The sequence below is a fragment of the Lepidochelys olivacea genome (genome assembly GCF_965140295.1).
Source record: "Lepidochelys olivacea isolate rLepOli2 genome assembly, chromosome: 1".
NCBI classification, from domain to species: Eukaryota; Metazoa; Chordata; order Testudines; family Cheloniidae; genus Lepidochelys; species Lepidochelys olivacea.
In genome coordinates, this window is record NC_140411.1 from 267145484 (window position 1) to 267170004 (window position 24521).

The window sequence follows — 24521 nt, forward strand, 5'->3', positions numbered from 1 at the left end:
TATGGCTAAAATTTCCAAACTTAGGAGATCATTTCAGCAAGGCACTTATGCATATGCTTAAGTTTAATCATGTACTTAAGCCCCAATTATTTAAATGGGGTCTCTGTGTGAGTGCAGAAGTCTGCCAATGAGTATGAGCATGCAAGACAAGGCAAAAGTAGCTTGGTGGTGGTGAAAAATTGTAAGCCACATTCTGCAGTCCTTATTCAGGCAGTGAGAACTGCAGGGATGTACATATGTGATCTTGATAGATCACTTGATAGAGCTTGATAGAGCACTTATTGCTGGAGCTGGTTGCAAATAGGACTTCCTGTTCCCCTAGAACAGGGGGGAACAGGAGTTCTGAAAATGTTCAAAAGAAATAATTCCATTTTGGAATGAAAAGTACAAATTTCAAAATCTCCCAAGGAAAGGAAAATTCCAAAAACGTTCATTCTGAAATAATAAAAATGGTTTGTCTCAAAATTTTCAAAACACAATTCCTCCTGGAAGTCCAGTCTCTGAAGCTCAGGCTTACAGGGAGCTGGGAGTCTGGAATCCATGGGAGCCACAGCTGAGCTCAGATCCTGGGAACCAGAGCTCCCATGGCTTGCCAGCTCCCATTTTGGCTGACTTTTCAGGCTGCTGAGGAGCCAGGGGGTAAGCTGGCAGGAAATCAGGCAGATTTCCATTGATGACCTCTCAGGCAAGTTTAGAAAACTGCCTGACAGGCAGGGTTCCATCAAAATGCTGCCCCGGTTCTGGGGGAAAATCAGTTGAAAAACCACGTTTCCACAAAAGTTTTCTTTTTCAATGAATCAGCATTTCCTGAGATAAATTATTCCTATTAGAAAATTTCAGACTAGCTCTACTAGTTGCCAGTCTGCTGCATTCTTCCTCTGGAAATGGGATCAGTGAGAGGGAGACTACTGTGGGTTATTGGTGAGAGGAGTAGAAAGATAAACATCTTCCTGTTGAAAATAGACTCTTTTTTTTTTTTTTTGCCCCAGAACATCGGAAGCAATGTGCCCCCTCAAACTTGCTGGGTGATGAGTCCACAGTAATGACTAGCCATTGTTCAAGGTGAATTGAAAAACAATTAAAATGGTGAGTTTAACAATTCACATTGAGAAATAGCCAAAGATTTTTGAGCTTCTAAAACTCATTCTCCCTGCTCCTGTATGGTGCAGTAGCTGGGACTGTCAGGGAATTGCTATTAGAATACAGAGAGGTAATAATTTTATGAACACTGTATGCAATCTGGTCAGTGAGGGGAAGTTATTGTATATTGGGTGATAAGGCTTTCCTATGTGAATGTGTTGATCTCACTTAATAGTGGGATGTTGTATGAACAAACAGGAAGAAGACAATGGCCCCAGAAAAGGACGTCCCAGCACCCACTTGGAAAGACTATTGGCAAAGCTGCCAGCTTTGAGGACCTTACATTTGGTCTCCAACAATTGGCAAACCTTGTTCAGCCAGTGCTGGGAACTAACAAATCACAGGGCTATAAACTGTTAAAAAGTGACTTGGCCTTAGGGGAAAGTGGAGTGATCAAAATGACTAAGCAGCTTTTTTTCCCTCTTTCCTGAGGCTGGGAGAGAAAAAATGGTTTGTGAGTTAAAGGAACAGACTACACCAGACAGGCGCTTGAGGTCTCTGTAGGAAGTTTAGACCTAGAGGATCCCAGGTGGAAGATGGTTAGACTCCTGGTAAGATAGACATGTTTATAGTCTGTTTTATTAGTTTAAAGCCAGTTTTTTTCTGAAATGCTTTTGTTCTAACTAAATAATACTTTGCTTTAAGGAGGCTGGGTCATCACTGCTTACCACTGTCATTGTTCCCGGAAGGAACAGACTTGCAGGTGCTGGACAGAAGTCAGACCTGTTGAGGTAATCATGGTTGATACACAAGGGACTACAACCCAAGGTCTGGTCTGAGAGTGGGAGAATCATGTGATTCCGTCCTGAGTGAAGTGGCTGCCTGAGACTTGAAGGTGGGGTGGCTCTCAAAGAGAAGAGAGGTGCAGTTCATCTGACAACTTTGACTGCAGCATCACTCAGGGTTGGTGGGAAACTATGCTCACCCCCAGGGCTTAATTTTTGCCAGGGCTGAGCCCTGGCACCTCTAGGTTTGGCAGTTCATAGCCCCAGCACCTCTGGGCTTGCTGTGTCAGTTATGAATGTAAAAAAATTGCTTGAGCCCCAGCACATCTTTCATTACAAATTAAGCACTGCCCATCCTTGCCCAGTATGACCAGGATGCCTGGGCCTGGCTGTCAAGGAAAGAGTGGGAGATTTAACTGTAAAGGACGTCATTCCGCAGCCCTGAGGTTTCATTTGGTGGGTACGGGTTGTGTTGGGCTTTTCCTTCAAAGCACAAATGTAAGGCTCCAGTTATGTTTCCATAGATACCTAGTTGCTCTGTGTCTGTTCCTTTTCAGACTATCATCAGGGAGTGAATGTTATTTCTGGTCCCTGTCTTAGTTGAGCAGAGGAGTCACAGCAGCAGGATTAGAACCCAAATCTCCTACTTAAGGCTCACACAGGCTTCCTTGGTGACTGCATTGGGATGTGTATCTAATCAGCTTTTGCGTAAAGTGGATTCAGTGAGTCAAACTGAAGACAGTCGATGAATTAGACCAGGGCTGAGAGGACACAGAAGGGGGCTGGGGATGAGACAATGATGATTCTAGGTTCAAGACAGCTGGGGTACTGCCACACTCAGAAAAATAAGGAAAAAATCATTTTTCTTTTAGATGCCTTCATCCTAATTCTATGCGCCAGCACAGCTGCTAATTTAACAGTATTGTCCTTCCATCTTCTGCATGAGAGCTCTTTTAGGGTAACTGCTCCCAGGGCCAGTGTGATGTATTGATCATGTGGACATTCCAGCAAAGGACTCCAAAGCTGCAGCCATCTTCTAGAACAGACCAGCAACCACAGCTGAGAATGGAAGGGCATTTTAAAAATGCTCTATGCAGTGGGCACGCATGTACCTAAGAGGTTTACGGTGCCCCACTGACTGTGTTGACCTATAGCTCCTGCTGGGTTGAGAGAGAGGTCTGAAGGCCCTGGATAGAAAGAATGGAAGTTGGGGAGCTGAGGAGACAGTTAGGGCAGAATGAATGAGGAGACAGAGGATTACATTTCTTCTTTTTTTCTTTCTCCCCTTATCTTCCTTTTAAAGCTTTCCTTTTAAAGAACAAATTAGTTCCCTTTTAAAAGAGACATTAAATGCAATATCAAGCTTATTAAATTTAAGCTAAACAAGTCCAGAACTGCAGACATTAAGTATCTCATAGTATTATTAATGAAGAATCTTCTTATCTGAAAAGCGTATTGTTCAAAATCGGGTCATAGCCTAAAATATGCCTCCTTTGCATTGGCAAATCCCTCATTTATCTCAGATCTCGTTTTATGCAGATACATTTCAGGTCCCCATCTTGCCCTAGGGCAGAAAGAATATATCGGAAACAGCGGTGGTTCGAAGAATGGTGACAAGAATAATTAAGTGTATAGGAAAAAAAAAAGTATCCCTGTTCCAGAAGGTTGCCAGAACCAGCTGCTTCACAGGAAAGTGCAAGAAACCGTGCAGTAGGAAGTTATGGAATAACCAGCCCATAAGGAAAATTTCCAGTGGCTAGAGGCTGGCTGATATCCTGAAGCATGAGAGCTCGTATCCTTTCCAAAATACTGATTTTTTTTTAATCCTTAGTAGTATAACTCAGGATAATCCTTTCTGAATCCTGCTAAACTCAATATCTCAAGGCAACTAGTTATACACGCTGATGGCACAATGTGTGGAAAAATATTTCCTTTTCAGTTTTAAAATTTGCTACCTTTCAATTTGTTGAACACCCCTAACCTAGTTCTTGTATGATGAGAGAGGATTAGTAGAAGTGACTATCTGTCTTCTCCATTCATTACTTTTACATATCTCCTCTCTGTGGTGAACAGCCCCATTCCTTTCACTCTCTCTTCATATGAAAGGTTTTCCATGCTTTTGATCATTTTTGTGCCCAGTCTCTGAACATCCTGTTTCTGGTCTCTATTTTTGAGGTAGGGTGACTATAGCTGAACACCATATTCAATATATAGCTTCAATGCAGCAATCCATGCTTACATCCCCTCATGTATAGACTATTGCAGTAAGCTCAACCTTAACCCTAAAGGCCATCCAAAAGCTATCCTTAGTTCTACATGTGGCTGCCTGCCTCCAAAATAGAGCAGATCAGCCTGAGCACATCACACTAATCATCTGTGCTCTACAATGGCAACCCTCCAATGCCAAGTCCATTTCAAGATCCATCTCCCATCTTACTCAGTGCTTAGAGGACATCAGCAGCTAAATCCAGGCAAGACAGAAATAAATTGTCAGGCATGGGAAGTACTTGTAGGAAATTGTGTTATGAAAACATCACCCATCATGTGAGGTGTCTGCACCCAAGCCATCAAGCCAGTTTGTAGCCTGGGGATCCCATATAAATAAAAACCTACTGGATCCCACATAAATAAGTAATCCTTATAATATAACAATCCTTAAATAAATAACCTGGGCCTGGCCAGGAGACTGTGACGCATCCTATCAGCCCTGCAATTGGACATGGTCGTTTACAAATTCATGACCTCCAGAGTCCAGCTAATGCAATGCCCATATACGTAGGTGTGAAAGAATCACCCTGTAAAAAGCTCCACTGAGTTCAAAATGCTGCAGTTCCCCTATTCAGAAGCACAGGCCATTGTTCCCTTGTCTGCCCTGTCTCTCCATTAAATAAACAGTCAAGCTAATGGTTCCAGGCTCAGATCCTCAAAGTTATTTATTGAATTCAAGGGGGTTTAGGCACCGTTGAGGATCTGGGCCTCATTCCTTATCTTCAAAGTCTCCATAGAATTAGGCCCTACTACCTCAGCAACTGTCACTCTCAAAATTCAGGCCCTCCCACAACAGCTATGTTCCACCTGAGCAAAGGAATTGTCAACCTTGAGAGTAAGCCTGGCTTGCACAGGGGACACAACCATTTCAGCAGCTGGCCCATGACTGTGGAAGTCTCTGTAAACCTCTGGTCCCCCTCAGCTCCACGGCAGTGTTTAGTGATCTATTATTGCACCTCTCATTCCATCTTCTGGACACAGAAACTGATTATGTTATGACAAAGGAGATTACAAAAGGTACATTATAAATTATTGATAAATATCGAATCTGAAATTCTCCACAGAAAGATCTAGACATAGGGGAGTTCCTGTCCCGATAGTGACTAGCAGTGAAGCCAGCTACAAAGAACATTGGATATAGACAAACATGTCTGACATTCCTTTGTTTTGTAGAATTGCTGGACAAAAGGGGCACCTAGGTCCACATGAACTAGCTCAGGCTTCATGCTGAGGACCATGTGACTTTGGTGGGGCAGGGGTCCAGTTTGAGATCTCATAAGGAAGGCTTAAGAAGAGAAGACTGTGCTGGAAGCAGGACAGAGAGACAAAGGGTCAGAAAGCAGAGTTTCTTTCTGGTTCCAGCATCAGCTCCAGCGGTTGGTGCAAGTGGAATGCCTGTGTGTGTGGTTTTGCTCTTGTTTTTTCAATTTCTGTTCATGGTAAACAGGACCTTTGTGTAAATTTCAGGAAGAAATTAATTACTCTAGAAAATACCCTGAACCTGTCATTAATTTCTCTTGAAGTGGGAAACTGACACACTGCAAAATTGCAATCTCTGCTAGTGGTCAGCAGAAAATTGCACCCTTTGCATTAGGCTTTTCCCAGCAACATCAGCTGATGGCAGAAATGTGAAAGCAAAAGTTTTACACCCCATCAAAAGCGGAAAACACAGTAGTAACATGATTATTGGATGCAACTGAGCCTGCTCTACATTTATTAAACTAAGGAATTCCTGTGTGTTCAGCAGATTGCAAGGAGAGTTTTTGTCACATAGGATATGTGTACACTACAATTAGATACCTGTGGCTGGCCTGTGCCAGCTGTCTTGGGCATGCAGGGCTCGGGCTAAGGGGCTGTTTAATTGTGGTGTACCTTCCAACCTTGTAGGTTCCTAGAGCTCAGGCTCCAGCCCAAGCCTGAATGTCTACAAAGCAATTAAACTGCTCCTTAGCCCGAGCCCCACAACCCCAAGTAAGCTGGCATGGGCCAGCCATGGGTTTTTAATTGCAGCATAGACATAACCCCAAACACAAGAAAGGAGAATTCCTTTTCTCATGCCTGCACTGAAATAACCTTGTAGAGACATTAGCACATGGCTTTATACTTCAGATAGTCTATCTACTGAATGATGTGAAGCCAACAAATATACATCCTGTCAAATAAAAGATTGATGGACAAAAAAAGAATTCAGTTATTTGAAAACAGAATCCATCCCCTGTTGAATATGGAATATTGATTTGGAAATACTTGTAAACCACGTAATTGCATTCTGTTTTCTACATGTCAGATTCATTTACAGGGGGCTAAAGAAAAGATTAAGTAGTTCTTAGCCCTTTCAGTTGAATCAAGGAAAGAAGATAGGCTTTTCTGAATTTGAGTTAAGTTTAGAATGTTGATTAATTAAATACTTAAGTAACGTAACTTTGATCTGTGCTGAACCTTAATACCACCAATATGCTACCATGCACTCTGAAGATATATATGAATTGTTTAAAAAACAACACCTCAATCGTTTTAGGAAAATTTGCCAAAGAGCTACCCACCTCTGCTATAAAGATGATCTAAAATGAAATTTATGGAACATATGTTTCTACTTCATGAAAATCTAGAACTAGTTTATACAAGTAATAGTTGCCTGAAGAATATAATAGTTTAGAAACACTGGAGTCTGTAAATAAGTATTAGGAACTGAAAAACGTTTATTGCAACAGCAAATTTTACTGGCTCAGCCTCCATGCAACAGAGATTTATATTTTTTTATAGTTATAGCATAAAAGCTCTTTAAAATGAGTACTGTTCATACTTGTATCAGCTTAATAATTGACTAGTTGTTGCTTAATCTGTCTCTAGTACGTAGGCCTTTAAAAGTCAACAGATAACTTTAAATAAATAAAACCTTTGTCACTCACTGCTACATCAGGTTTTACGTAACTGTCCTAAAAATGAGTTGCAACAGAACTCTTTGAACAGCATGCCAGTAAAATGTACTGTATTGCAAAGAAGCTGATAACGTCTTGTTTGGAATCCTGTCAATTTATTCCAGGAATTTAACAGTAATTAACCCAACACTTTAAGCCTCTTGGCTGTTTTATATGTTTATGATGTAAATAATACCACTCTTCAGTTCTTCAAGTGACAAAACTGGATGATGTGGTGGGTCAGCTCGATTTCTGGTTTTCATTTTGAAAGGGGGATGGAGTTTGTTCCTAAGGCTTCTCTGCTGAGATTACCAGTAAGAGGCCACACTGGAGGAATGATGGTTGTAAAATGGGTACCTGTCCAAAAGGCACTAAAAGAAATGTGGCTGCTTAGCCAATCAAACACCCATCTACATTAGTTCACACAACTCATCTTAGGTTACTTCAAGCCAGCAATGGGGTTGTGATAAGCTCTACACTCCCTTACTAGTCCCCTGATCCATCTAGCCGCCTTTCTGATGTTTCAAATTGACTGTATTTAGCGATATTCATCACGGCCAAGATTTTCAGAAGTGACTTGTGACTTCAGAAGTGATTTGGGGCGCCTCAATTTTGGGAGTTTCAACTTGAAACCCCTTAAAAGAGCTGCCTTTTCAGAGGGTGGACGCTCAGCAATCTGACAATCAGGTCTCTCTGAGTTGTGAACCCAAGTTGAGAACCCAAAATCACGAGTCACTTCTGAAAATCTTGGCCATAAACATATTCCTTAGGCACCTATTTATTCATCAGCGATTGGCTAGGTGCCTTGCAAAAAATACAGCTGGCCATTTACTGTCATCCTGAGTCCTAAAAGTTATTGATTGTGGCAAGTCTCATGCTGACAGTCTGGTTTTATTAACGGCCACATAAAAAAGTGTCAGTGCTTTAGATTGTTTTGCTGACAGAAGTGTCCTTGATGATCTGAGAAGGTCCTTGAGCATTTGGCCCTTTCAGCTCAGATGAAACTATTAGACATTCTAAACCCCAGATAGTTTCAGTTGGTTCATTGGCCTTTTTTCCATACGGTTGTATATTGAATTATAGATACATCGTGTACTAAATTCCAGAAGAATTTTCACTTAATCATGGCCGTATCTCTATATAGAATTGCAGACATACAAGCATTTTGTAAATGGCCAAATCATCAGAAACTTTATATAAATCATTAAATATTTTCCATCCTTTTCCCACCCCTGCATAAACTCTGAAGAACAGAGGGAGAAAAAAATTTTCTAGCAATATTTTTGTTCCCAAAATTGAGTTCCGCAGTTTGCTCAGCACTATCAAACATATTGAACAGAACATTGATCTGCTCCAAGGAGCTTGCAGTCTATAGTACGGATAGTCAAAACCAAATCAAACATATATAGCAGAACAGCTGCCAGTACTAGCTGGGTATGTTGTGTTGTAAGAATCTGGACACTTTTTTTTTTTTTTAAACTCAGTGGGTTAAAAAATACCCATAATTATACACTAATAAAATGTAGTCTATTGACTGTTCCAGATATTCTATACAAGAATGAAAGCCATTTGAAAAAAGTTCAGCTGAGCTGACAGTTCATTTGCCAGATTTTATCATGTTGGAAAATTAAAATGTCTGCATTATAAGTTCTTGGGAGAAAGCATGTTCAAAACTGGCTCTTTAACTTCACTGTTTCAAAGGCAACTTTGTACTGATAAACTAGTCAATCAAATATTACTGCATTTCTAACAGTAACATTTGAAGCTATTTCTTTAGTTATGTAATCTAGCAGATACAGAAGCTTTAAAAACACCATATGCTAAATAACATAAACACTCCAGAGAACATGTTGTGATTAATAAAACCCAAATGAATTTCTTGCCCTGTCTAAGCATCATTATCAGATAAAAGTTAAGAAATAATTAGTTTCAGTATGTCAGTAATTCTAGACCGCTTTAAAAAGGAAAAGTTTAGATGGGATTTCTACTACTTAGTCATAGAATGACCTCATGGTTATAGATAGCCAAGGCATACTTTGTGTGGTAACACTATCTTTGGGAGAGGTTTAAATTTTTCCATTTTTGTTTTCCAGGCAATTGTTAGGTGTTACATTTAGAAATGCAACCAAAGTGGGACTCCAGCTTCAAACTCTCCTGAACTTTGGGAGTGTATAGAATACCTAAACCAGCTCCATTTTATGGATTTTAGATCGAAAATCTGGAAAAGGTTAATCTCAGTTTCCAGGATTTGGAAATAGAAATTTGGCTATTCTGGGCCCCCAACTCTGTCCAGCCCCTTATTCCTCCCCTTTATTCTTGCTCTCTTCCTTCCTCCCTCCCTTCCCAGCTCAAGAACCACCTTATCTTCCTGCAAGGACCTCTCAAAGCAAAAATAAAATTAATTGCAACCTCAGGTCCATTGTTTAACTGTTTGAAAGAAAACTGGAAAGAAATACAGACCAATGAATCTGTTTTGCCAATATTCCCTGTTACAACTTGTTTTAAACTGGTTACAAAGATCCTGGGAGGTTAGTTACCAGTTAACAATAAGATCAGAGTAAAGCCTGGTCTACACTAAAAAGTTAGGTCAACCCAGCTACATCGCTGAGGGGTGAGAAAAATCCATGCTTCTGAGCGACATGTTAAGCCAGCCTAACCCCGAGGGTAGACAGCTAAGAATTCTTCCATTGACCTAGCTCCGACCTCTGGGAGCTGGATTAACTACACTGATGAGAGAACCCCTGCTGTTGGGCGGATGTAATGGCTACACAGCAGCACTGCAGCTGTGCCACTGTAGAGTTTCAAGCGTAGACAAGTCCTAAGACAGAGACATGCATGCGGAGCAGCATCTGAGTTGGAGGACACACTTTGCATGACCCTGGATTAGTTTTACCTTGCTAATTTCAATTCAAGTTATGTTACATTCATGGAACCATATGAGACCCCTCTGGGGAGCTCATTTAACATCTGGTTGCTCTTGCTATTTTTTGACCAAAATTCTGTGTATCCCGTTGGACAAGGAGGTTATTTCTGTGGGTTCCATTCCTACTCAGCTGATGTTTCCATTCTTTCTGTCTTTAATCCATGGTTTTCCTCTCAGTGAGAGTGAAATCTCATTTAACTCCCACTTTTAGTTGTTTCCAAGCATAAGAAGAGGGAATATTTGATTGTATTAAACTTCTACCACATAATAGCTAGAAAATATTAGTTGTATAGGGAAGCAATTCTTGGTAGCTTCCCTAGAGAAATGAAGTCCTTAATAGTAGCACAGTGTAGGAACGGCAAAGAGTCCCGTGGCACCTTATAGACTAACAGACGTATTAGGTCCTGTGATGGTTTCGCTGGTGTAGCTATGTGGGCAGAGATGGCATCGAGGTTTGTTGCATGGATTGGTTCCTGAGTTAGAGTTACTATGGTGCGGTGTGTAGTTGCTGGTGAGAATATGCTTCAGGTTGGCAGGCTGTCTGGGGGCGAGGACTGGCCTGCCTCCCAAGGCCTGTGAAAGTGAGGGATTGTTGTCCAGGATGGGTTGTAGATCATTGATGATGCGTTAGAGAGGTTTTAGCTGAGGACTGTATGTGATGGCCAGTGGAGTTCTGTTGGTTTCTTTCTTAGGCTTGTCTTGCAGCAGGAGGCTTCTGGGTACACATCTGGCTTTGTTGATCTGTTTCCTTATTTCCTTATGTGCGTATCGTAGTTCTGAGAATGCTTGGTGAAGATCTTGTAGGTGTTGGTCTCTGTCTGAGGGGTTGGAGCAAATGTGGTTGTACCTCAGCGCTTGGCTGTAGACAATGGATCGTGTGGTGTGTCTGGGGTGGAAGCTGGAGGCATGAAGGTAGGCATAGCGGTCAGTGGGTTTTCGGTATAGGGTGGCGTTAATGTGACCGTCACTTATTTGCACTGTGGTGTCTAGGAAGTGGACCTCCCATGTAGATTGGTCAATTTTGGTCATATTCTCACCAGCAACTACACACACCACACCATAGTAACTCTAACTCAGGAACCAATCCATGCAACAAATCTCGATGCCAACTCTGCCCACATATCTACACCAGTGACACCCTCACAGGACCTAACCAGACCAGCCACACCATCACCGGTTCATTCACCTGCACATCCACCAATGCAATATACGCCATCATGTGCCAGCAATACCCCTCTGCTATGTACATTGGCCAAACTGGACAGTCCCTACGTAAAAGGATAAATGGACACAAATCAGATATTAGGAACGGCGATATACAAAAACCTGTAGGAGAACACTTCAACCTCACTGGACACACAATAGCAGATTTAAAGGTAGCCATGCTGCAGCAAAAAAAACTTCAGGACCAGACTTCAGAGAGAAACTGAGCTTCAGTTCATTTGCAAATTTGACACTATCAGCTCAGGATTAAACAAAGACTGTGAATGGCTCGCCAGCTTCAAAAGCAGTTTCTCCTCCCTAGGTGTTCACACCTCAACTGCTAGAAGAGAGCCTCATCCTCCCTGATTGAACTAACCTCATTATCCCTAGCCTGATTTTTGCTTGCATATTTATACCTGCCTCTGGAAATTTCCACTACATGCATCCGACGAAGTTAGTATTCACCCACGAAAGCTAGTGCTCCAATACGTCTGTTAGTCTATAAGGTACCACGGGACTCTTTGCCACTTTTACAGATCCAGACTAACATGGCTACCCCTCTGATGCTTGACAGTGTAGGAAGAGTCTTCTGTAGGCATTTCTTGGAGCCGAGATGGAAATAAGGTCCTGGAAATAAACATCTTCCCCACATTGGAAGTTCTCTTTGTTTAATTTGGCAGCATACAGGTGGATAGAAGCAAAATTTTTAATTTCCTGCCCAGGCGCTGAGTTGGTTACAGAAAGCATGTGCCAGCCTAAGCCCCTAGCAGGCAAGAAATACTGCTAGTTGCCACAATAACTAAATGCTTTTAACCATGTGGTATGTGATCTGTATTGAGATCCAATCATCTTAAGGCATGGCTACATTTGCAGATGTAGAGCACTTTGAATTAAACCAGCCTTCGGAGAGTGCATTAGGGAAAGTGCTGCAGTGTGTCCACACTGACAGCTGCAAGCGCACGAGCATGGCCACATTTGCAGCACTTGCATTGGCATTGGGAGCGGTGCATTATGAGCAGCTATCCCACAGAGCTCCTCTTCCCATTCTGGCGCTGTGGCTTGTGGGAAGGGAATGGGGATTGTGGGGCATTCTGGGTCCTGTCCCAATACCCCATGATGCATCGCTTCGCATCCTAGGAATCCCTGTGCTTCCGTCCACATTTGGCGCCATCTTTCAATGGCTTTTGTACTGCGCGCTCTGTCTTCCCTTTCGGTCTGCGGGAATGAAGCCCAAACTGCTGAGGAATATGCTGACAAGTCTCACCAGCACGTCATGTTTGGCAGTAGAACTACCCCTAAGATCCAAACTGACAGTAAGGACTCCGACAATGATATCGATGCAAGTAATGCATACGACACGAGACTGCTTGTGGGATTCAAGGACATGCTCACCACAGCGGAACACTGCATCTGGGCTCGGGAAACAAGCACTGAATGGTGGGGTCACATCGTCATGAAAGTCTGGGATGATGAGCAGTGGCTGCAGAAATTTCGGATGAGAAAAGCCACTTTCATGGGACTGTGTGAGGAGCTCGCCCCCACCCTGCGGTGCAAGGACACGAGATTGAGAGCTGCCCTGATGGTGGAGAAGCAGGTGGCTATTGCATTCTGGAAGCTGGCAACTCCAGACAGCTACCGATCATTTGCTAACCAAGTTGGAGTGGGAAAGTCAACCATTGGAATTGCGTTGATGCAAATTTGCAGGGCCATTAATCGCATCCTGCTCAGAAGAACCGTGATTCTGGGTAACGTGCATGACATTGTGGCTGGCTTTGCACTAATGGGTTTCCCTAACTGCGGAGGGGCAATAGATGGGACGTATATTCCAATTCTGGCACCAGCCCACCAAGCCTCCGAGTACATTAATCGGAAGAGGTATTTCTCTATGGTTCTCCAGGCACTTGTGGATCACCGTGGGCATTTCATTGACATTAACACAGGCTGGCCCGGAAAGGTGCATGATGCATGCATTTTTGGAACACTGGCCTGTTCAGAAAGCTGCAAGCCGGGACTTTTTTCCCAGACCAGAAGATCACTGTAGGGAAAGTTGAAATGGTAATTGTGATCCTTGGAGACCCCACTTACCCTTCAATGCCATGGCTCATGAAACCCTACACAGGGAGTCTTGACAGCAGCAAGGAGTGGTTCAACAGGCTGAGCGGGTGCAGAATGACTGTGGAGTGTGCTTTTGGCCATTTAAAGGGCCGCTAACGCTCTCTGTATGGGAAGCTGGACCTGGCCAATGATAGCATCCCCGTGGTTATAGTCACGTGCTGTATCCTCCATAACATTTGTGAAAGGAAGGGTGAAAGAGTCATTCAGGCATGGAACTCGGAGGTTCAACACCTGGAGGCTGAATTTGAACAACTAGAGAGCAGGGCTATTAGAGGCGCCCAGCGTGGGGCTGCAAGGATTAGGAATGCCTTGAGGGAGCAATTTGAGGCTGAAAGCCACCAGTAATGTTTGGTGCCCTGCACAGGAGTGAAGAGCGGTGGTTCTAATGTTAGTTGGAAACTGTGTTTGATATGCTAACTCGCAGTGCCTGTTGCTTTCCTGAGCTAAGGTATCTTTTAGTTTATGCAATAATAAAGAATGTTTTCAAAGACAAAAAATTCATTTATTGAAAAGAAACACAACAACTTGGGAAACAGAAAGGGCAAGGGTGGGGTGGGGAACGGTTCAGTCACAGATTTGCATATGTCCTGTTCTCATACTCAGACTTCCTGTCTGAATGCTGCACTTCAGGATGGCTATAATGCATGGTGATGGGGGTTGAGTGCAGTGGGTAAGGGTCGTAGTTTTCAGGGCTGGGTGGTGAAGCTACAAGTGTTGGAGGCAGCTGGTGGCAATAAGAACCCAGATGTTGGGGAAAGTGGGCTGGAGTGACATGTGGGCACAAGGGAAAGAGTTTGAGGACAAGGGCTGCATGGGTGGGCGGGCGCAGTAGTGCGCTGCCTGCATGGCTGCGAGCGCCTGGATCAAGTCCGCTTGGTGCTCCATGATGCTTATCAGCTAATCCGTGCTTTGCTGCTAGAGCTCTGCGCTTTTGTGCTAGCGCTCCTCATTCTGCTGGTGGATCCTCCTTTCACTCTCCCTCCACTCCTTTGCTTTTAGATTCTCGATAAGGGACTGCTGCATGACTTCATGCAGCATGTCTTCTTTGCTTCTATGTGGCCTCTTCCGAATTCTTTGCAATCTTTCGGCCAGTGATAACACAGACGGCTGCATCTGTAAAGGCAAAATGCAACAGTTAACAGAGGCAGCATTGTTCACACCAGACAGAGCAATGATTCCCCCATACTTAAGGGCAAGCACAGTGTACACAATAGCAGAATTTGCCCATCCCAAAGCGAGTGCACATAACCACAGGAGCCCCAAAATGGTGAGTAAGCACAGGGTCAAGGGGGACTGATTGTTTCATGACTGTATTGTCCTCTGGGTTTCTGTGCCTTGGGGAGAGCCAACAGCTGCAGGGGGCCCCTACACTGAACACTGTCCCCACATTTTCCACAGGAGTTCATCCTGGAAGATATCTCGCTGCTGAGGGTGACCTGGGAAGCAAGGGAGGGTCTTCTACTACAATGCGGCTTCCGGCCTGGCCCATATGCAGCTTGCCTGTGTGCAGCAATGGTCCCCCCGCCCCTCATAGCACAGTGGCACAGACATGTTAGCCTGACTGGGAAAAGGACCACAGTGGCTCTCCCAAGAAACCTACGCAAGCGTATTGCCCAAGTTCTGGATGAGACCTTTGAAGAGATCACTGAGGCTGATTACCACAATGTGAATGAGCACATCAGCACCCTATTCCGCATCTAGGCATGCATGCAACCCTAACCTCCTCGCCCCAAGAGCCCACACCGAATAACTTCCTTCCCAAAATAAAAGCCGCTTACCAGGAACCTCCTCTGGTGTTTGTCCTTCCCCAAGCACCGGCTGCCGCGACTGGCTACTTTCCTCCTGGCTTGAGACCAGCTCCTGGCTGCATGCATCTAGGGATTCTGGGGTGTATTCCTCCTCCTCAGCACCCTCTCTCCTGCTTTCCTCCTCCTGCCTTGTTGAACTGGCCTCTGAAGTGTCCATAGTGGTCCTCGGAGTGGAGGTGGGGTCGCCCCCAAATATCGCGTCCAGTTCTTTGTAGAAATGGCAGGTCGTGGAGGCAGCGCTGGAGCGGCTGTTTGCCTGGCGAGCTTTGTGGCAGGTGTTCCGCAGCTCCTTCACTTTAATCCTGCACTGCAGAGCATCCTGGTCATGGCCCCTTTCCATCATGTCCCTTGATATCTGCCTGAAGGTATCATAATTCCTATGGCTGGAGAGAGGCTGGGACTGGACAGCTTCCTCTCCCCAAACACTGATGAGGTCTAGCACCTCACCATTTCTCCATACTGGGGATCACCTGGTGCATGGAGGCATGGTCACCTGGAAAGATGTGCTGAGAGCACTCCATGCCTGGCTGAGCAAACAGGAAGGGGATTTTCAAAATTCCCAGAGAATTTAAAGGGCTGGTCTGACGGTTGGTCACCTGAGGGCAGGGCAGCAGAGTTCAAAAAGTGATGACCAGAGTGGCTAGAACAGGCATTGTGGGACACTTCTGGAGGCCAATCAGAGTGCACTAATGGACCAGGGTGTCCACCCTGGCACTGTGGCGCTCCAGCGGGGAAGTATCAAGCATTATTCCACTTGCCAAGGTGGAGTACCAGGAGCGCTCCAGCCACGGAGTCTGTGCGCTCTACATGCCTTGCCAGTGTGGATGCGTCATGAGTTAGGGCACCTGAGGCTGCTTTAATGCGCTCGAACTCGCAAGTGTAGCCAAGCCCTTAGTAACTAAGTACGCAAATTTAGTTAAAAGAAAAGGAGTACTTGTGGCATCCGATGAAGTGAGCTGTAGCTCACGAAAGCTTATGCTCAAATAAATGTGTTAGTCTCTAAGGTGCCACAAGTACTACTTTTCTTTCTGCGAATACATACTATCATGGCTGCTACTCTGAAACAAATTTAGTTATAAGTTATAGTGTGGACAGATAGTAAAGATCAGCCTGCCTTTTCTACTGATAAGCAATTGGATCGCTTATCCAAAGTGATAATCTTATTGCCAAGATTCAGTGAGTAGGAATATGGATTCTACAGCTAATTAAAATCTGTTAATTATAATCTAAAATTCACTGGGTTAGGCAATAATGTTTCACATTTATACTCTGCCTCAGATGGGCATGATTTAATGTTTGCTGTACTAAAGGGAACAAAACCCAGCTGAATCACTTCAGAACAAGTATGTATGAAAAACCCTTAATGCAGTGAGTTTGCAATAAAATGTACATTCACAGGACATATAGTGTCAGGTTTTTATTTTGTGAAAATGGCTGCCTAAACTCACTGTTCAAAAATTGATTTCATAAAGGCAGTTCTAGGATCATGAACCACATGGCTAATTCAAGTCATTTGCATCTAGTGACTGAGTCGGCTGTTTCTCACCATGAGGAACTTCTGAATAATTTTGCTCAGATCCAACTCAAGCCAATACGACAGAACCATGCCTAGTAGAAACAAATGCATAGTCCTCCTGTCAACGTTCTAGAGGTATTAAGAGAGCAATGGACTATGCCCTGTGAGTTAGAGCCATGCCTCTCCTAGCTACTGGGGATCTGATGGGGCTGTTCCTGGAGTTGGCTGTAAGTGCACCAAAGGATGATTTCTATTAAAGAAGAAATTATTAGAAGAAACGCTTGTGATGTTGCACTCTATATGATTTTATGAAAGTATGCTGATGAGTGTGAATATAATGTAACTAAAATATGCTTCATGGAAAAGGTCTCTTGTAAGGTATCATTACAAAGCTTATACTCTACTGAGTGTGGTCATTCTATTTGTATAAATGTATCACTCTTGTATCTGAAACTAGAAATATAAAATATAACTCTGAGGGCCTATTGCATTATGAAAAGTGTGAGCCATTAATGGTGGTTTGGAATCTTGATGGCTCCCATTAACCAGGACAGTTGTCTGAAGATGACTCTGTTTCACTTGTAAGTCTTCCTGTATACATGTGTGCTGGCAAGCGGGTAATGAAGCCTTACACTGACATGTGATCATGTCACCTGAACTGGAATCCATCTTTAACCTGGTGTTTGAGAAGGCGGGATGGGAACCCAGAGAGACAAAGGATTCCTGCCTTATGCAAAAGATATATAAGTGGGTGGAACAGAACAAGGAGGCTGCCATCTTGAGAAATCCCCTAGCTACCACCTGAGCTGGAACAAAGGCTGTACCAGGGGAAAGGATTGTGCCCAGACTAGAAAGGTGTACGGTCTTTGAAAGAAACTTATTGAAACATCTCTAAGAGTGAGATTTTATCTGTATTCAGTTTTTATTACTGTATTAGACTTAGACTTGCATGTTTTATTTTGCTTGGTAATTCACTATCTTCTGTCTGTTACTACTTGGAACCACTTAAATTCTACTTTCTGTATTTACTAAAATCACTTTTGACTTATTAATTAACCCAGAATATGTATTAATACCTGTGGGGGAGGGGTAAACAGCTGTGCATACCTCTCTATCCGTGTTATAGAGGGCGAACAATTTATGAGTTTCTTATACAGGGTAAAACTGATTTATTTAGAGTTTGGACCCCATTGGGCATCTGAGTGTTAAAGACAGGAACACTTCTGTAAGCTGCTTTGAGTTAAGCCTACAGCTGTTAGGGGTCGTGGTTCAGACCTGGGTCTGGGTTTGCAACAGGCTAGCAGGTCTGGCTCAAACCAGGCAGGGCACTGAAGTCCTAACTGATAGGGCAGAAAAGCAGGGACAGAAGTAGTCTTGGCACATCAGGTGGCAGCTCCCAAGGGGGTTTCTGTGATCCAACCCGTCACAACACTCTTTAGACTGACACTCTTGCAATAATTTCTCTGTCTTGAGTCTTGTGACAGGAGAGTTGAAAAGGTTGTGTCCAAATAGCTCTGGAGTCCTCAAGACCACTTGATCCCAGTGAGTTTGGTTTTAGGTTTGGGCATACAATCATACAGAGATGCACTGGCTGTGCTGGTCAATGATCTCCTCGTAGTGATAGACAGAGATCAGATGTTCATGCCAGTGCTTTTAATGGCAAAAACGTTTTAGTGCTTGGGATTTTCCACTCCCTCTCCACTACTATCTGATGATATTGCTCAAGGCAGAAACTTCAGCAGTTGCTAGAAGTTATTTGCCTTCTTGGGAAATTTTGTCTTTCAGCTGCAATATATGATTTTGATATGATTAAACTACTGAGTATGAGGACTTACATGAAGTGCCACAGTTCTGAGCCTGTGAGGATTATCATGCCTCCCACCCCCACACCTCCAACATGTGCACAGCATTAAACAAAGTTAGCAATAACAGAGCGGTTATTTGGGTTTTATATCAGAGAAGTTTGATTCAAGCAAACCTTCAGATATAAACATTGTTCTCTGCCCTGTATCCGTCTCCACCTCCCTCCCCCCCACCACACACACACACACACACACTCTCTCACACTCACTCCCTCCCCTATAATTGAATGGTCTTTAAGGAGTCCTATTCTTTTTGGCTAAAGGGCCTTATCTGAGGAACAGAGGAGTGGCCATAACACATTAGATCATTGATCCTTGTATTCTGCCTGTGACAGCCATTAGAACTTCCAGAGGAAGGTGAAAAGACTCAGTTGCACCGAACAGCTAAACCTGAAAGGGTCTGAGCCACTTTGTTTGAGGTTCTGACAAAGGCTCAGCTCCCACTAAAGTCATCTTGAATGGATCTTCCATGGAATCAGTGCAATCTATTGCACAGTTAGGACTGAGCTCCTAGCCAAATGTGTAATAGTGTACAAGGAGAAGGAAATCACTCTAAGGACTTCTAGGATGATCAAACAATAAAATAATAATTATGATCATTAGAGATTGTCCTATAAAGCTCAGATACGTTGGCTCCCAAACTGAGGTGTTTGTCTCTTTTTATTAAGAATAATTTGCACTTAATGTATGTGCCCTATAGATAAGGATTACCCTTAGCATGCCGAAATGTAACTATTACTGTTCATAAAGTAGTTTATCCCAGTGATTTTCAAACTGCGGAATGCTGGCTGTCTGTCTTTCTTGTTCCTCCCTACCAAGTTAAAAAGACGTGTGTGTGTGTGTGTGTGTGTAAAAAAACTGTTCCATGTAAACATTTGCTGTAACTGCCCCAGACATGTTATGTGATTGTAAATGGAAGGGGAGGTTGTCTGTGCGGTTGTGCATATGAAGGGAGCTAATGCTCTTGCTCATGCTCTCTTTCTCAAGTAAGATATGGTGGATGCAAAGAAATAATTTGGGAATGGTTGATGCAACCCTTTTTGTAATCTAATCACAATATTTGACTACCTCCTGTGACGCTAAATCCCAAAGGATTGACTATACACTGTGTGACAAGTTTCAATCGGTCCTCCGAGCCCCTAGGGAGCGATGGAGAGCTATGGTCCCACTGGCAGGCCTCAGTCACACCTTTTGGGCGCTGGGGAATTAGCGGGAAAGGTGTGCTGGCCCGAGCCTGCAGCGCGCCCCTCAGGCGGGGGCACGCCGGCACGGGTCGGCGGCGCGCGATTCTGCTACCCAAGGCGGGTTGGCCGGGGTAGGGGAACGCAGGCCCACCCAACTCCACTGCGTTCCAGCCCAGGGCCCTGGCAGTGGCGGGAGGCGAAGGTCCCGCCACTCGGCCAGCGCGGGGCCATCCATACCCCGCTGACCAAATACACCCACCGCACGGTGCAGTTCTGCCCTGGGCTACTTCCTACCCGGTCTCTCAAGCGGGCCTCTCTGGCCCCTCCAGCTCGTCCGGGTATTCAGCTGCTGGCAGCTCCAGCTCCCCCTCCGTGTCGGGCTCACGCTGGCCCAGGCTACAGCCGGGCCCCTCCAGGTCCTCCGGGTACTCAGCGGCTGGCAGTCCTGGTCGCCACAGGCCTTCCTCCCGGTCAGGTTCCTCCTGGCCCAGGGCCTCCCGTGGGTCGGCAGCAGGGTCTTGAGGGAGCAGCCTGTGTCTGTCTCCCTCCCTAGTGCTCCCCTCACTGGGCAAAGGGTCCCGCCCTTTGTACTTCCTGTCCCACCCCTCCCCTTCCGGGGATTGGCGTAAGCTCGCTCTGGTCCCGCCCACTCAGGCTGAGAGGGTGGCTCTTTACCCTCTGGTTCGGAGGGAAGCCACCCTGGTTCCCTACACACTGTAAGAGAAAGCTTTTTCTTTTAGCTATTCCAAATTTAATCAAATAGGTAGCCAACGAACCCTTTTAGAATTTAGCTTAAAGGATTCTAAAAGAGCAAAAAGTGTGTTGGGTTTTCTTCTGTTCTAATAGAACAGGACTTACTTGTGGCATTTTTAAATGTATGGGAAAAGGGTTTTTTATGATTTGGATAATCAAATTATTACAAAATTAATAGATGACCATTGCTTTTTAATAGACCGTGTTGTGTAAAAGGACAACTATATTTTTGATGTAGTAGTAAAGATACTGACTCAAATTCTCTGCATTTATTTACATCAGCAGAGAATTTGGCCCATTCTATTTGGTTTTATCTATATATTCTAGACTGGATTTTGCTGTATAGGAAAGCGATTGTAGTCAGGGAAAGAGGATTGGCTGACTTCCTTGTCTCTCTTGTTTAGTTATGTGTGTGGAAGATAAGTCATCTGTGGATTCAAATGAATATGTCTCAGGGTGTATCTACGCTGGAGCTGGAAGGTGTAATTTCAGCTTACTGAGATGTAGGCTGACCGGATAGCAAGTGTGAAAAATCAGGACAGAGGGTAAAGGGCAATAACTGCCTATAAAAGACAAAGCCCTGAATATTGGAACCATCCCTATAAAATCAGGATACCTGGTCACCCTTCTGAGACACACCTGCACTAGCTCTGATCTAGTTAGTGCACTAGAAATAGAAGTGCAGCTGCGGCAGCACGAGTGGCGGGGTGGGCTAGCCTGTCTGAGACCCTAGGTATGCACTTGGGCAGCTATCCTGTCCTGCTTCTGCCACTACACTTACGTTTAGCATGGGTTTTGTCTACTTTAGCTGAAATTCATACCTTCCACCTTCAGCGAACGGGTACTCTAAGGATAGTCCCACCTATGCACTCAATTGCACTACAGTAACACAGCCAGATTAGTGCCTATAACATGTTTTAAATTTCTAATCTTATCATGAACTTTACATTGGCTATAAAAGATGCATTATAACCCCACATGACAAGATTGAGATGTGACATAAAACATCACAAAGTAAACAGGATCATTTTACTTGATTTTACTGAGACATTTATCCGAATGTAAAACAAACAGTTGACTGAAATTCTTCATTAAGAAAATATTATTGCCACAATGAGCTTTTGAGCACAGCTAAAGGTTTCAGATGATATAGGCCGCTCCATTGTAATCTTGGTAGCTTCCAAAGATGGTGGAAAAAAATCTAAAGCCATTTTACTATATCGAACATGTACTGATGGCAGAGAGAGAGTAAAATTAGAATATCTGAGAATCGGGTCATTTCTTTAAAGAGAAACCCTTTTTCCCAAAAAAACGTACTATACCTCACTCACAGCAATGGAGACACGGCAGCAGTATGTAAAAGGAAAGAGCTATAGGCCCAAAACTATAGACTTTACTCACATAAGTGATCTCATTCACGAAAACAAGGGCTGCTAGGCTGAGGCCTATAATTTTACCCACATTTTATTCTAGAAAAATATATTTAAAGCGCTTTACAATAAGGAGCTGAGTGAAAATCTTATCTTTATGGGACTATGATGAATAGGAAGATGATTTTTGTTTCAAAAGTATTTTTTCATGCCAACACAAAATCAGGGGTGGGGGAGGTTGAGGGAAATAATCTCTACAGTAGCCATTATATTTCTTGATCCAACCTGGGTGCATAATGTATAAAGAAAAAAGTCTCTCTCCTTGAACGAAAGCATTGTTGGAATAATAGTTTCAGCAATCTTGGTTACACATTCCCCTACTGCTGTTGGGTGACCATATTTGACTATATTTTAATTTAATAATTTTAAATTTCCTTCACTCTCATCGCTCAGCAGGAACCTAAAACTTGACCAAACTTTTGTACTGGTGACCCCCTTTCACACGGCAAGCCTCTGAGTGCGACCCCCCCTTATAAATTAACACCATATTTTTTATATTTAACACTATTATAAATGCTGGAGGCAAAGTGGGGTTTGGGTGGGGAGGCTGACAGCTCATGACCCCCATGTCATAACCTTGCAACGCCCTGAGAGGTCACAACCCCCAGTTTGAGAACCCCTGTCCTACGTAGGCAACAATGGCCAAACTTCTGTGTCTATGGGCTTCCTAGTAAACACACATTGGGGTAGGAGGAATGTCATTAAATTACCATGAATCCCACAACCCATTATGGCCTTTTCCTTACTTGAAGGGCCCTGCTCCCACAATCAGAGCCAAGCAGACAGACCTGCTACACCAATGCTAAATTCAATAGGGCTGTGTAGGGAGCCCTCAGTCCATCCCACACAGATCTGATTGAAAGCCAAACGTAGGTTTGCCAGTTATATTTCTATTAGCTCTTTTTCTGTGCTACAAGGAGAGAATTACTCCAGCTTACATCTAGCCATTTGGCAGGATTTTCCATGAATGAATAAGCAAGTACATATGGATACTGTCTGACTAGGAGGCAGTTGGGCAGGAGGGGCTGGGACACTTGCCACACGAATCACACATTTTCAGATATTATGACCTATCTTGAAAATTTCCATTTTCATAATGGTAGGAAGTCTGTTCCTCTATGTCCTGCATTACTCCCTTTTGCTTTCTCCATGCCTTTTTCCGCACATCATTGTTTTGACTGGTAGCGCCGTATGTTTTCTTTGGACTAACAAAAGTATCACTGCTCAGTTCCGTTTCTTCAGCCAGTTCATCTTGGTCAATTATGCCACATTTCTCTTCGCTGTGGCTTTCAGGGTCAGCCCATTCTTGCTTCTCACCAGAAGCGAAGATAGCATAGAATATCACTCCACTGTAGTGCACAAGAGCTGCTATCAGAAAGACATTTTGCCACTCTTCCCGGGTCTGAAAGAATGATATAGGACTCATTAGGTTTGCCGTAAATGGAAATATTAACCGCTGGATTAGACCAGGAGTTAGCACACATTGTACATTGATTGTCTGATTCCTAATTTTATAAATAAAACATTTGAAGAAAATAATTGTAAAGAATATTTCTTTTTTCCTCCATAATGATAGCTAATAAAATACTAATGTGATTTCCCTGCAGGTTGTAGGACACTCATGAAGTTAGAAGGCCATGGCCCTTACTAAATGCAAGGAGGCAAATCCCATTTCAGAGCGATGATTGCTTAGGAACCTCAGCAGTATTACACTGCAGTTTTCCAAGTAACTCTTGCGGGTTTTTCTGCAGGAGAGCATGATACCACCCTAAGACAGTACCCTAGTGAAATTTCAGGGCAAGATGCTTAGCAGGTATAAACTGGTATCCCCCTTCCATTGATACCAGCTGAGGATACAGCACCTAGTATTTTGGTAAAGGGGAAAAAAACCACACACACTGCTGAAAAAAATCAGAGATCCAATAACCTTTGAAATGATCTTAATCTTGCATGTAATTCAATCCTCATTCTAGAAACAGGTAAGGAAACATTACCTTGTGTTTAGTCATCGCACCAACAATGAGTGGGCACACCATTCCTGACAGCGTCCCCACACCATTGGAGATCCCCATCAGAATGCTGGCATACCGGGGTGCAATATCCAAATGGTTGACATTAAATCCTGTAACAGCAGCAGCAACAATCAACTGCACAGTCAGTTTCACGCCCCGGGGCTCATACGATTTGCTTAACAGTGGTTAAAGGAGATTGCCAAAGGAGCGAGAATCCACACTGCATTGAATAGGGAGAATGGGGAGCAATCCCTCTGCTTTTAGCAAAGAAAGGGGAAGGTGCACCTCTTTATCCTGCTTCCCCCTTCTTTTAACCCCTGCAGCTCCACTTTTGGGGCATAACAGAGTCCAGGAGATATTGCTTATTTTGACGACTTGATCCTTCAGATGCTAGGTGACTGCAGGCACTGAAGCCTTAAAGTGATGTACCCAACATTGAATTTTTCATTAAAGGATTAACAACTCATAAGTTTGAGTCTCTAATTCTTCAACTGAGTTTCATGCTTTAATTTAGGGATCATTTTCAGAAACTTTTTCCCCTGTAGTTTTAGTGACAATTTGCCAAAATATCAGACAGCCAGAATATATAGTGGAAAGTTTAATTACAGTTCCTGTAGATTTCTAGTGGATAAATATTTTATTAGAAAAGAAACCCCAAGATAAA

At 43.6% G+C, this 24521-nt stretch overlaps 1 protein-coding gene and 1 long non-coding RNA gene across 2 annotated transcripts in view; one reads left to right on the top strand and one right to left on the bottom strand.

Annotated features, from left to right (window-relative positions):
- The first annotated feature begins 1004 nt into the window (after nucleotides 1-1004).
- On the top strand, nucleotides 1005-6445 carry LOC311514892. The gene is made up of 4 exons (XR_014709965.1): nucleotides 1005-1086; nucleotides 1573-1691; nucleotides 1786-1871; nucleotides 3405-6445. It is a non-coding gene; the product is annotated as an uncharacterized lncRNA (long non-coding RNA).
- A 15032-nt stretch (nucleotides 6446-21477) lies between these two features.
- The window catches only part of SLC17A8 (solute carrier family 17 member 8), a gene marked incomplete at its 5' end in the record, with an annotated part of 41857 nt that continues 38813 nt past the window's right edge, over nucleotides 21478-24521 (bottom strand). The window contains 2 exons of the mRNA XM_084618374.1: nucleotides 21478-23247; nucleotides 23840-23967. Coding sequence (XP_084474500.1) covers nucleotides 22909-23247; nucleotides 23840-23967 — 467 coding nt within the window. The 3' untranslated portion in view covers nucleotides 21478-22908. The remainder of the gene's footprint in view (nucleotides 23248-23839; nucleotides 23968-24521) is intronic.